Here is a 14,009-nt window from a genome sequence, read left to right on the forward strand (position 1 = left end):
TCCCCTTCAGCATCCAGGAAGCATTCTAGAGGGAGAAGACCAGAATGATGCTTCTCACAGCAGCTGGTGGGTTTGTGTGGTGAGCTTCAGATTTATCAGATAGCTACTATCAGAGACTGATCCAAAAGATGGAGTCCCAAGCCAGGGAAAACACCCTAGTAGAAATCACAGTATCATGGGAAATGCACTGCTAGCTGGTGCTAAACCTTAGGTATGTTCTCTCCTCCCCACCTACCTCCAGTCTAGTATCTCCCACCAGTTAGTCCTCCAGCTACTAGGTGTTTATCAATCCATGCTAACAAGGATTGGGTTACACTGATAAGGCTCCAATAAGTAGACTGTGAATGGAAAAAAAATTTTAAGTCTTTGGGTGACCGCTACACATTCCCACTTTGGGATGTGCCAGCATTGCAGCTCTGATGGTGGAACAATTCATAGCCAGACCCACTGGAGCATTCTTGCACTCCTTCCTGCCCCCACCCTTACTGTGCATATTCTGAGGATGAGGTTATAAAGCAGCTGAGCTGTCTCAGTTTCTTCCAACTACATTTGCAAACAGACTGGAACCCTTCCAGATCCACCTTTTCAAGCAACTCTGTACTATTAGCTAGGAGTAGTTTAATTGAAATGTGTTCTGTTTTACAATTATCAGGATTCTAATAGATTCTGCACCCCCGGGTGGTTCCCATATTCTGAGGCAGATCTGAAGGGAAGGTGGCCAGGATTTAAGATGTGCCTCTTCACTATTGTCTTTCTCACTTGTACGAGGCGTCTCGTGCTATCTTAGGGACATTTTCCTTTCCAGTGCACAGTATGCAGAACTTTTACTTCAAGAGCCCGTAAGGAGTGTCAAAATCTGCTCCAAGCCCTCCTGCAGCAGGAGGGCCTATAGACCAAGTCCTCTAGTGCTGATGAATCTGGTTCCATGAGTAAAGAGTGGCCTGCATTGGCTGTCATTCTTTTGGGAACTAAGAGGCAGCATCCTAAGTTTCTGTTCAAGCTACCATCCTCTGATCCAGGAAGAAGGGTGGTAAAGCCCTTGGTATCAGAGGATCCTCATTCCAAATGTAGCAGAATGGTCCAGGTGTCAGTCTTGGCAGAGCTGATCTTGTTAGAAGTTCCGTTGAATCCAGTACTCCTGGTTTTGGGAGGAGTTGTGGTACATAATGCCACCCCCTGTCAGTAGGTCCAGTCACTGTTCCAAGTTGCTCTTATTTCTCTGGATTGGGTCCTATAACATCCTTAGATCCTAGACCGAAGCGTAAGGTGGCTGGTCGGCGTAAATCCCTAAAAGCATGTTATACCCTTTCTGTAATAAGTGCTACTATTCTGAATGTCTGGTCTAAAACCTCTGTGCTGTCAGTAGGACAAGTTAGATCTGCGAATAGTTGTAGAAATAGAAGTCCTACACAGTAAATCCTTGTCTTCAGGGTAATTTTAGATTCCTAAACAGAAAAAGTTCCTTCCAATGGAAAGATCCTTAAAAACTCAGTATGCCATTATCAGACTTCAGGGAAACCCCAACTCGACAGTAATGTTCTTCCTCAGGCCAAGCTGGCTTCAACAACCTATATAACTCCATGTGCTCGTTTCAGAATGAGAGCTCTGTAACATAGGCTGGTGAAAAATTACCTGCCAAGTTCAGACAGCATTTCCTTAAGTTATTTCTCCCGGAAGAGAAGCTCCTGTCTCTTACATGATGGACACAGTCAACATCCTGAAAGGAGTAGCATTTGAGCCTCCACTCCCATCAGTAACTGTCAGTTGGATGCTTCCACTTTGGGATGGGAATGCATTTCAGTGACCTAATAACTCAGTCATTGGATGCACTTTGAGAAACAGCAACATATTAGTGTATTGGAGTTGAAGGTAATCAGTCTAGCTCTCAGATCCTTTCTGCCTCACAAGACAAAGTACTTACTGACAATTGAACAGCTATGTTCAATGTGAACAAACAGGGAGGAGCTCATTCCTCACAACTACATAAAGATATTACAGCGCTACAGAGCTGGTGCATACCTCATATTTACCTGATAGCTTTTCACCTAATGGGAAAACACAAGCTGGTGGATTGTGTCAGCAGAAACTAAGAGGAGTTAACAAATGGTCTCTAAATACATCAGTAGCAAAGAAAATCTTCACTTTTTGGCATCATCCAGAAGTAGATCTGATCACAATGAGATACAGTGTCAGTTGCCTGAGCTTCTACTCCATTTCAGATTCATTCCTACTCCGCTAGAGAATAGGTCTTTCCCATACCTTTACCCAGTTTTCTTTTAATCCAAAGAACAAAACAGAAGATAAAAACAATGTAATTCTGGTTGCTCAAGCATGGTCAAGACAAAAGTGCTTACCAGATCTCCTTCACCTCTTCAAGGTGTAGTATATTGTTCTCTACCAGCGACCACAGATCTGTTATCCTCAGCAGGATGGTTGGATTTTGCATATGGACCTGTGGTACACCTGGTAACAAGGTCTGTAGGACACTCACTGATTTAGAGAGAGCCTGTTTGTCAGATGTACAGCACATCCTGCTAAACTCCAGAAAGCAATCTACTCATAAATGCTATTGCCCCAGATGGAGAAGGTCTGCGAAAGATAGTGTTAAAGGTCTATGAAGGATTTTTAAAGGGTATAATACCAGACAAGGATTCCAAGTCATCATGGGACCTTAACTTAGTCCTTTTTCAACTTATGAGACCATCATCTAAAGCTGAGTGCTTAGTGTTTTATCTGTCAATCAAAATAGCATTCATTGTAGCAGTGACATCTGCCAGAACCATAAGCGAACTACAAGCCTTAAAGGCAGAGCCACTGTTCAGTTTTCTATAGAAATAAAGTGTTCCTTTATCTACATTTTAAAATTTCTGGCCAAGGTGGTAACTGTCTTCCATCTTAACTAGTCAGTCTGCCAGTCTTTCCCAGACTTCTTGCACATTCAGATGAATCAAAACTGCACACATCAGATGCTAAATAGGCAGTAGCCTTCTGTCTGAAAAAGAACTAGACTTTAGAAAGTCCTCAGATCACTTTATTTCTTATAGATAATCATAATAGACGATCCCATCACAATGCTTCTCCAAATGGGTTAGACTACATATGAAGGAGAGTTACATACTAGCTTCTCCCCCTCTTCCTGCAAGAGTGAGGACACACTCCCCTAGGGCTAAGTCAGTTTCTATAGTATGGCTTAAACATATTCCTATTGTTGAAATCTGCAGAGTTGCAACATAGTGCTCTGTACACATTTACTAAATGTTATCCGCTTGATTTAGGATCTTGATATGTGATGTGCATTTGGTAAGGCAGTACTCAGTCACTGTTGAAATAGGATGCAGTGTACCATTTTCTTCAATTGACAGTACTACTTATAAAATTATGCTAAGAGTGGGAACGTGTAGAGGTCACTCAAAGAAGAAATGAAGGTTAGTCCCCTGTAACCGGAGTTCTTCAAGATGGATTCTACACATTCACACTCCCCTCCCACCTTCCTCTCTACTTCAGAGTCCTAATTAAAATCTTGGACCTAAGAAAGTAGTGGAAGGAACTGAGCTGACCAGAGGGCCATATCCCCTTTTATACTTTTTGTCCTCAGAACATTCAGGAACAATGAAAAGAAGGATTGGGGAAAGTGTGAGAGCTCTTCAGTGGGCACTGCTACAAGAAGATTTTGCTATGAGTTGTACTGCTAGTGCTTCCCAAAAGCATAAATGTGTGGAGTCCATCTTGTAGAACTGCAGTTATAGGTTAGTAACCTTCATTTTACCAGAGCAACTGCTCCAAAGTATTTGCTATAATTAAGGTTGCAAAATGGTTTTCATTGATCCTCTGTTTAAAGCTTCTCATAATATTCTGAAAATTCATTTTCTGCTAAAACTTTCCATGCTTGGTTTCTTGGCTTCCTTTTTGGGGGGTAGAAGGGGAAGAATTGAGCTAATTTTGAGCCATGTTTGATGGTATATTGTTTTGTAAACCTTTTTTTGCTGGGGTGGGGGGAACTGAGTAAACTTTTAAGTTGAAATTTTGCACATAAACCGTGATCACTGAGAGGAGTACTGTCTCTGTAGATTTCAGAACAATTGGTTTTAATTAAGTATGAGGGTTTGACATGTACATATTGTTAACATATAAGTTGTAGTGTACTTGCTTCACAAGAGATGCATTGAAAATGTGCATGCAGCTAAATAGAAACTGGTTGGAAACTTAATGCCAACTTAGGTCTGTTTCGAATTATCTTTCTTTAGAAACAAACTTGAAATCTTTTCTACGTAACAAAGTTATTCAATTAAAATTGAAGTCATAAAATGAAATGTAAGGGATTCTAGTAAGTGTAAAATAAGAATTTAAAGTTTCAGGTACTTCACCTGTCTGAGTCATTCTGCCAATTTTTGTGATTGTAGAATCACATATTTTAAATTAGATTTTTTTCTTCAGAATATGCAAAAATAGAACAATGCAGTAATTGAGAAATTTTGTTATGGTAATTTAAATATTGGCATCAGGATAAAGGCGTGCAAATAGATCTTGTAATTTCATATTTTTAGCTCTTTCTCTCTGTTTTCAGACATGATGGCATTACTAAAAACATTTTTAGATTACAGTTTTAATATACATTGAACTTATGGTCATGCTCTGCCCCTTTCTTGTTGTTGTGTAAGAATGGGAATTAAAAAAAAAAAAATAAAGTTTCTCTTCTCGGTTGCTGTGTTAAAGAGCCTCACCAATATGAGAAAATGTGTGTTTCATTCCTTTACCTCCATAGTCAAAGTAGACAAACTGGAAGGATCATCTCCTGCAAATTTCTAGATGTTTTTCATCGTAGTCATTACTGGTAATAGTAGGTATGAATTGGATCAAGTGTGATTTAAGCTGGCTGTATTTTGTTAAAGTTTCAACAGTGACATTAAGCTAACAGCACTATATACATACTATTTGTGATATGAAAAGTAATACTCTTAAGATAAAATATACAAAATGTCCTATAAAGCAGTGATTCTCAAACTTATTTAATCGGGCCACCCTTCTTTGTGTCTAGTCATTTATCATCCCCCCCCCCCCCCCCATCCCCCAAACAAGAACATATTTTGCCACCCAGCCCTGAAGGCAGAATGGAGAGCAGCAGCTGCTGGCTGGGCCATGTGAAAAGTGATATTCATGTATATCACTTTTCACAGCAGCTTTAGCACCCCATTGCCACCATTACTTCTGCGCTGCTGCTGCTGCCATTCCAAGGCTGACAGCCAGAGCCTTCACCATCTCCTGGGGAGGGATTGAAGGGGAGGGGAGAAGAGCTTGAGCCCTGGCTGCCTCCCAGTGAGGAATTGGGGCGGGGAGGGAGGAAATCCTCAGCCCAAGTGGTGGGGTTCTGACTGTCCCCAGTGTCCCCTCCTCCCATGTGTGCACAAGCCCCACCAACTCAGGGCTGACAGCTAGAGCTCTTCAAAAAAAGGAAGAGAAAAAAGCACACCACTCATACCTCCCCTGACACATTCTCACACCTCCTTGGGGAGGCCTGCCCCATAGTTTGAGAACTGCTGCTATGAAGCATATAGTATATTCAAAGACGCTAAGTTTACAGTTGGAAGATTAACTCTTTTTCCCCCTGATTTTATGTGTAACTTAGTGTTACATTTAACTAAATGTATTTGTATTTTCTGCACTACACCAGCATAGTTAAAGCTAGGGGGGAAAAAAACATTAGTGTTGTTTCTATATATAGATTATTTCAATTTTGTGAAGCTAAATAAAGCTAAATAAAGCTGTGCCTTTATAACAGTATAACTGTCCGCACAGGGGCTTTTACCAGCATAACTTTGTCAGCAAAAAAGTCACACCCTTTAGCAACATAATTAGGTCAGTAAACTTTTAAGTGCTTAAAGTGCTTTCTTACATGGAAGGTGGGAAATGTAAATCTTAAACATGGTTAGTCTTGTTTGAGGAAAAAGAAAGAGACAGGAGTCCTTGTATCCCTGAACTCATTAAAACAATTAAAGTATTGGTGACCCAGTCCAAGCAAGTTCCGTCCAGTTGTCAGTGAGAAGAAAATGCCTATATGGGCCATATGCAAATGGTGCTCTAGGCTGAAGGGAGAAATTCTAAGGGTCCATAAAGAAAATGAGATCCGTTCTGGGTTGAGCACATAGTTCTTCCTAGAGTCCAATGCTAACTTCTGCTATGGAGAGAGGACTATCATCTCACTTCCCTATGAAGGACTAAGACAATGCTATGACATTATATTTGTGTATGCAACAAAAAGTATTCTTGACTTGGAAAAATCAAATATTCTGTCAGACTTTGAAATCACGCACAGTGTCTAGCGCAGGGGTCGGCAACCTGTGGCATGCGTGCCAAACACAGCACGTGAGCCAATTTTGAGCGGCATACAGCCGCCTGCCACAGTCCTGGTCTTCAGCCCCCCCCCACCCCCCTCCACTGCTCTCCCTTGCGGAGGCAGGAGGCAGAAGCTTGGTTCTGTGACAGCCAAGCTTCCCCCCTCTCCTGCTGCTTCTCCCAGTGTGGTGCTTTCCTGCCCCGCCCCCTCTCCTTCCCTGTGCCAATCAGCTGCTGGCTCTAGCAAGGGGGAAGGGTAAGTGTGCACACAGCTCCGTAGAGGAGGCAGAGAGAGGTAGGGAAGGAGCTTTGGGGAAGGGGGTGGAACAGGGCATATTCCTTCCAGCCCCTTGCCATGAGCTGCTCTAGGGCAGGGGGCTGGGAGCACCCCTACGAGCCGAACACCCCAGCCTTCTGCCCTGACCCTCCCCACCCATTCAGTTTTCTGCCCTGCAGCCCCTATACCCCCAGCCCTCTGCCCTGACCCTTGAACCGCCTCACACACACAGCCTTCTGCCCTACACCCCCCAGCCCTCTGCCCTGACCCCCCCCACACTCAGCTTTCTGCCCTGCAGCCCCCATACCCCCCAGCCCTCTGCTCTGCACCCTCCACACACTCAGCCTGCTGCCCTCTGCCATGACCTCTGAAACCCCCCCACCCAAGTGTGGGGTCCTGGCTGCAGGCCCTGCTCAACCCGCTGCTGACCTAGGTGAACAGAACCCTAGGCTGGCGGCGAAAGATCAGCACTTTAAGAAGAAGCATTATAATTAAATTAAACATTTTGAAAACCTTGTTTACTTTACATACAATAGTTTAGTTATGTAATATAGATTTATAGAAAGAGACGTTCTAAAACCCTTAAAAAGTATTACTGGCACGCAAAACCTTAAATTAGAGTGAATAAATGAAGACTCGGCACACTGCTTCTGAAAGGTTGCCGACCCTTGGTTTAGCCACTTGGCGCTGTCGGGGACTCTAACCCAGACGGCAAAGTTCGTTGTCTGACTGCGAGAAAGACAGGCAACACCAGCAAGGTCTGATCAAAAGCTCTTTATTGACAAGTGCACGCATCAATAGAGAGCAGCTCGTCTCCAGAGAGAACCAGCCCCCCCTTTACATCTTAGTATAAGCCTATATAGACAGTTCCATCGCGTCATAAATTATTCACTTGAGCAACCCACCCCCTTCATTTAACAACTAGAAACTAGACACCTTAGGCATGTATGTATACTAAAAGTTAGAAATGTAGGGGAGTTAAAAACAAACAAAGAACAAAACCAGGGAGTGAAAACGAGGAGACTGGGAAGCTAGAGTTCTTATCAGTTCCTCAAAGGGGCTGCTCCTAACACAGCACATCTGGCACTATGCCAGGAATGCAACTTCTCTCTTATCTCACTTTTTCCCAGCGCTTTGTGAGACATGCTGCTTTTTCAGCATTTTCCACTCAGGAATTACCCAAAAATCTCTGTTAGCCTGACTTTGGTCAGGTTGGCATACCTGGTTTTGTCTGCTATATCTTTATTCAGACCTAACAGCGCCATTGTCTCACAGCAATCCAACATCCATGAACTATGGATTGAAGGGGAAAGAGGCAGAAGACTACTCACAAGCATTAAAAACGTAGGATGAAACATACTACTTTCTTAAATAATTGTAGGTCCTGTAGGATCTAAAATAAAATTACAAAAATTCCCATAACAACATCTCTGTATTGCCACCTCAAATGTTTTTTTAAAAATATGAATCAGGCCCTCAACTATCATAATTGGCTTAAAATGAGATTTTAAAAGTGGGGTTCTTTTATTTGCCTTCTGGGTTCAGTCTTGAAAATGTAATAGGGGTAAAATTTTTAAGCTTTTCTGTGCAACCATGAATGGGTAGGAGCTTACTTTCCAAAAAACAAATCCCACATTTGTGACCACCAGCTTAATGTTTCCAATTTTGCATGATTTTATGATGGGGGACATTGTGTACCAGATAAATCAGATTGTTGTGAATTTGCTCTGGCCCCAATCCCACTGGTACCTTCCCTCCATACATGGGCAAACAGCTCCTTGTTGCTAAGATTAATTTTGGTTCATGAGGATTTAAAGGTGAATCCTGTGACAATTCCTTCCCCATCTGTTCCTGTTTTATTGCTTCTGACTACATTGCATTTTTATGGGCATAAAGCAAAAGGATTAGTGGCAAATAAAATTAATTATTTTTTTTAAAAAAGTTACTACAATCCACTTGCCTCAATCATTGTGTCTTGGTCACAGATTAAAGTAAAGAAAAACTGTTTATGTGGTCCTATTACAAAAACCTGCAAAAAGAAAAGTTAGGAAATTTTTGCTTTGGACATGCCAGGAGGTAGATAACAAACTTCTTGGGTAATTTCACCCTTGAAAAACAAATCTTTATAAAAGTTTGATGAGGTAACCTTGTTAAAATAATATTGAATGAATTTGCCAAGTAATTCAAAATTTAAAGGTTTTAGTACCTATTTGAATTTAAGAGCTCCTTTATTACTATTAGCAATCAGAATTTTACTTTTTACGGTGTTTCACAGTTTAGCATTTCACTTTATCTGTTATTTCTTATTTTACCTTCACATCCCCCACAAGGTGCCTGACAGCAGGATGTGCTGAGTTTTCTAGATGCCTATCAGTCAGTGTTTCCAACTTCCCTTCTGCTTGATCTTATTCCTGGCCAGTAGGTTATGATCTTGCTTTATCAGGTTCAGTCAATACTGGCTACTGAGGTCCCTGTATGGGCCACCAGTGTTTCCCCACAAAGGTTTAAATTTACTTCGTAATGTAAAGAGATGTCAGATCAGTCAGCTTGGTTGAATTTTATTAGTCTATTAGACTGGACAGTGAGTAACAGATACATTACCACAATTTGTCAGAACCTGTTTTTGCAACCGATGACTATTAGCTTGCACTGTTTTTGTTCAGAATTGGCTTAGGAATTGACATTCTTGTAGCCCACCTATTTACAATTTTGTTCTCTGTATGGGAAAAGAGGAAATAACATCTTATTTTTACCTATAAATTTCCAGTATATTTAAATATTTACGGAAAAGAGATAAACATATTAAATTCTAATCTAAGCATATGTTTCTTGTTGTTAATGCATCACTAAAAATAATATATTTTGCTTAACAGTTCTTGTAAATTGTCAGATCTTTTCTAGTAGTTCTTAGCAAACTATTTTCCTTCCTCTTAGCATGATTCTCAAAGCACTGTGGGAGTTTGAATCATAGACAAGCTATAGGTTTCAAAGGTCGACAAGGCAATGGCCAGTAGGTCTCTCCAGGTGACTCAGAATGGAGTTTCCCAGTTAGCAGCAATCACCGCAGCCTGCCTCCCTCGTGTCAAAGGAGAACTCCACCAGCAAGCAGCACAGCTACCCAAATTGTAAACCTATTAGCAAAAAGGGAAGGAGAAACCAACACTGTAGAGCACACTCAGCAGTTGGTTTCTGTCCTTCCACTTTCCTTGGAGTTTAGAGGAGATTAATACCAGTTACCCATTCAGCCTTACACTAACCAACTTCATGTGACAGACCATTCCATTATACAGACTACCTAAAATTCTTCACTTTTTGACTCAGCTCCCTGTTTTTCATCAAATACCAAAAATGAAGAAAAAAGTTACACTGTTATACCAATAAAAACTCCCTTTGATACGGGAGACCGGGGTTCAAATCCCGGTTGGTACCCATCTTTCCAGTAGGGGTCCTTGGGCAAAAGACCCCCTAATGCTTCACCTGCCTACCTCAAAAAATATGAGAGTGACACGAACTAGGAGAGTCATGCCGGCTTGGACGTCGCCCGGATTAACAAGGTCCACGTCAGATGCTGAGGAACCAGGACAATCTGATGATAAGTCGGCTACTGGAACAAACCATTCATGGACGAGACAAGAGAACCTGGAATTGATGGAATGCTACTACAACAGTAGACCTAATGAGAGGGGATATATGAAACGTATGAGGGGACTATGGATGGACGATTGCTTTTGGGGGGCTTGAGTTACGCTGACTGATCCCATAAGAGGAATGATACCAGGGCTGACTCCATCAGGGATAGCTGGGGTGCCTTGAAGTCGGTGCAAGACGGGCCTTAACACGGAAATGAAGGTTTTGGGGTCCCAGGGGTGAGGGCACCTTTGGCACATGGGGATTATGGAGGCGTCTCCCTACGACGTCACTTAGGCGGGAGCCTTCGCGGAAAACATGGGGTTTCTTAGAAGGCCGCAGTGGAGATGTTAGATGCAACACCTGGAATTGGGGTTTCGTGGCACGTAAGGTTAGGAGACCCTGGAGAAATGAGGGGTTTGGGCCCACAGGGCGCTATAGAGAAAGTACACCAATTAGATAAGTGCCGGTGTTTTTTGTTCTGCGGTCCCTACAGAGATTAGCCAACCATCCCATAGGTGTAAGGACCCTGGAACTCTGGTGTTTTGGGGCGCCCTGGTGCTACGGCAGCGTCTTCTGGATATGTGACAAGGGTGGCGAACCCAGGAAGCATATACATGGCAGAGCCCCATGAAGATAGAGCGTATTGTATGGCGCGAGCCACTGCTGTAGGCAGCCTTGAAAACCAAGTTCTAGCTGAGAGAGAGACATGCGCGACAACAAAGGTAAGGGGCTACTGCTGGAATAGGAAGCGAGTAATTGTGGTGGGGCCCCTAGGAGGAAGAGAGAAAATAGTTCGGATAAAAGGAAGGCTTCACTGACAGCCCATTGGGCAAAGTGGCTGGCACCAAGGACCTGAAGAAAGCACACGCCATCTCCCAGAACAGGAACAGTCACCGATCACAGTAGAAAGACATCTCGTCAGCGGGTCAAGAACAGGAGTTGAAGAGCTGGACAGCATCGCTGGCCGAGACCATGACCACACCTACGGTTTAAGAACTAACAGCAGTGCAGAAACGCCTAGCACACATGATGAAAGCCAACAGAGCTGGCAGCACAGCAGGCTCCCAAATGGCTAGCCAAGAAGGACAGGTGGCTGATCATGAAAGACCCCTGCAAAGGAACAGAACCGTCCAACTACCGGCAAAGGATGATACCTGCCATCCCACATGGAAAGTCTATCAGTCATCATAGACTCGCCAACCACAGGACATATGGCCAGACATGAGCACAGCCTCAAAAGGGCATTGGGAAACAACACAAAGGCTCAAAAACACGCAGTTGCTCATCGAGATAGAGCATCCGCCGCAAAGACTTCAAGGTTAGAACAGACCATCTGAGCACAGTGGATGACTTAGGTAAGCACGAACTCATGCTAACACATTGGATCTGTTGAATGTCTGGCGCTATGCATCAAAGTCAGCAGGAGACACTAAGGACCTTCCTTAAGAACTCAATGGGACTATGAGACTAAATTTACTGGGAGTACTCAAGGCAGCATTGCACAATGGGCCATCCAGTGCGGCAATAGTACCAAGGTGATCACTTCAACATGTCCCCGCTGCTGTTCTGCATAGGCTTAAAAACCCTTCACTCAGATAAACAATAGGACTGGATACGGTTACAGATTCAAAGGACGTGGTACCATCAGCACCTCCTCTACAATGGAACATCAACAAGCTGTATGTTAAAAATGAACGGAGAATCGACTTGCTCAATTCACTACACACATTGACGGGGATCAAAATGTGAGGATAATTGGGATGTCATTGGACTGGAGAAGTGTGCCGTTGGGATGGTAGTGCTAGAAGAGGGAAGGTTAGCTCAAGTGGTGTCAGATGGGGGTGGAACTACCACCGGGCCACATAGGCGACATGATCCGGACCAACTAACATCGTAAAAAGCCAGCTTGGCTCAGCACAGCTCTTGCCTTGCGCCTCGACACGCACGTGGGATTAATAACATTCAAAGTATGGAAACACATAGGGAGAAAGCAGGAGCCATGAGGCGAACAGACAGCACCATCAAGGACAGGTATCACCAGGAACAAGGGATAGAGCAGTTCCTGAAGAGCCGTGGTGGGGAAAACAAGATCCCCGCGATGCGCCATCCAAAACAGATAATGAGGCGGACCAAAAACACTGCCGGGTTGCATAACAAAGATACCGACTGTCGTACTAAATAGGTAATGTGAGGAAGCTTGCCAAAGCGGAGACATGGAAGCCAGAGGCATCACCAGATGACCAGACCAGAAGGTTGACGAACTATGAGGCTGAAAGACTCCGCAGGAAATATAAAGAGAAAGAGTGCCCGCCCACATCCGACAACGTTTTCCTGATCGGTTCTCCCTCTCTTCTTTTCTCTCTCCTCTGTTCTCCTTATTTCCGTTACTCCTTATGGCTTTCTCGCCTGTTCCTTTCTCCCAAATGGCTGTCACGGAGGTTGTTTCCTTTCCTTCTCCTCCCACCACCAAGTCCCACCACGCCAACTAAGACTCTGGTCTGTAAAATACTTACTGATAGCTTCATGGAATAGAATACTGGCGCTCGGCGGCTTCTGGTGATGCGCCTCAAAGGCCACTGGTCCTGGATGAAACCCGAACTTCCAGGAGTCATCAGACGTAAGAATGGCCGCCCAATAGATGAGCTACTCGAGAGAATAGCCTGAGGCAGCACAGACAACCCTGGGAGGTAAACCAAGCAAGAGTAGGCTTGCCATGGCCCAGAACAGACAAGACCTCACTGGCTGGATGTACCATCGACAGATAGCTGGGTAGGGGTGGCTGTTGACGATTGGAAAGTGCGGTCGTCTTCAGTGGGCTGAAAAGTTGTTGTGGACAAAAGACAGCACTGAGTGCACCTGATCATACTTGCAGCACAGAAACAGTTGTTCACTTGAGCACTCAATCCCCATTGAAGTCAGTTGTAATCCTTACCTCATTACTACGACATTTAAGTAGAGAGGACTCTCTAACGGTGGAAGACTTGTGCCAGAGATGTGTCCTTCAGAGACAGTCCACACACAGATAGATCTGGCAGAGATCGTAAGATGCAGGCAGTGTATCTTTTCCTGATCTTTTTATACAACACCAAAAAAAGTGTTTCCCTTTATACCCTAGACAGAATCTTTGGACTTTTAAAAATCAAAAAGTAGCCAGATGAAATCTGGGAAGAAGAGAGAGGGAGAATTTAAAGCTAAAACAAACTAGAAAAAGCAGTCAGTACAAACGTAGACATAGATATTTGGGAACCAAAAAAAAAAATTTTTATTTCACCCAAAGGATTCCATGTGAAAAAACACATGACCACCCAATAACGCAACCTTCCGACCCACACCACCACCCCAAGAGGAGACCAAAAACTCCCCACCTCCCACATCATCCTTTCCAGAGCCACCGTGCAAGTCCCACCAATAACTTCTTTCTTCTTCTTAGGAATCTCTCTTATTTTTTAATGGCTAAGGTACAATCTCTCTCATTCCAGCCATCCACCATAGGTATAAACTGAACGGCAAACATGATTTGGAACCAATATGCGCTCTCTTTAATGCGATGCTTGAGTGTTTGCTGTTGCTTAAACCCATCTGCACAAGCGCCATGGGCTGCCTTCTCATTCTGTACTTCCCCCCCTCCAAGACCAGACGGGAGAATTCCAGCCCATGAATGTTGTTGGAGAAATATGCCAGGGTCTAAGAACTGGACTTGTGGGGTGGCCACTTGTATAATGGTCTTCCAGAGCAGACAGACAGCAGGTATTGGCCAAGATTGCCAGACCAG

General features: G+C 43.6%; 1 protein-coding gene across 6 annotated transcripts in view; it reads left to right on the forward strand.

Moving 5' to 3' along the window:
• The window catches only part of LARP1B (La ribonucleoprotein 1B), a 115,473-nt gene that overhangs the window by 66,097 nt on the left and 35,367 nt on the right, over positions 1-14,009 (forward strand). For 4 of the 6 annotated variants that reach the window (XM_032806043.2, XM_032806041.2, XM_075066273.1 and 1 more), the window contains one exon: positions 11-79. The exons of the other annotated variants lie outside the window; for them this stretch is intronic. In XM_032806043.2, the coding sequence (XP_032661934.1) occupies positions 11-79 (69 nt within the window). The remainder of the gene's footprint in view (positions 1-10; positions 80-14,009) is intronic. 6 annotated transcript variants of the gene reach the window in all.

This window comes from Chelonoidis abingdonii, chromosome 5, assembly GCF_003597395.2.
Source record: "Chelonoidis abingdonii isolate Lonesome George chromosome 5, CheloAbing_2.0, whole genome shotgun sequence".
Taxonomy (NCBI): Eukaryota; Metazoa; Chordata; order Testudines; family Testudinidae; genus Chelonoidis; species Chelonoidis abingdonii.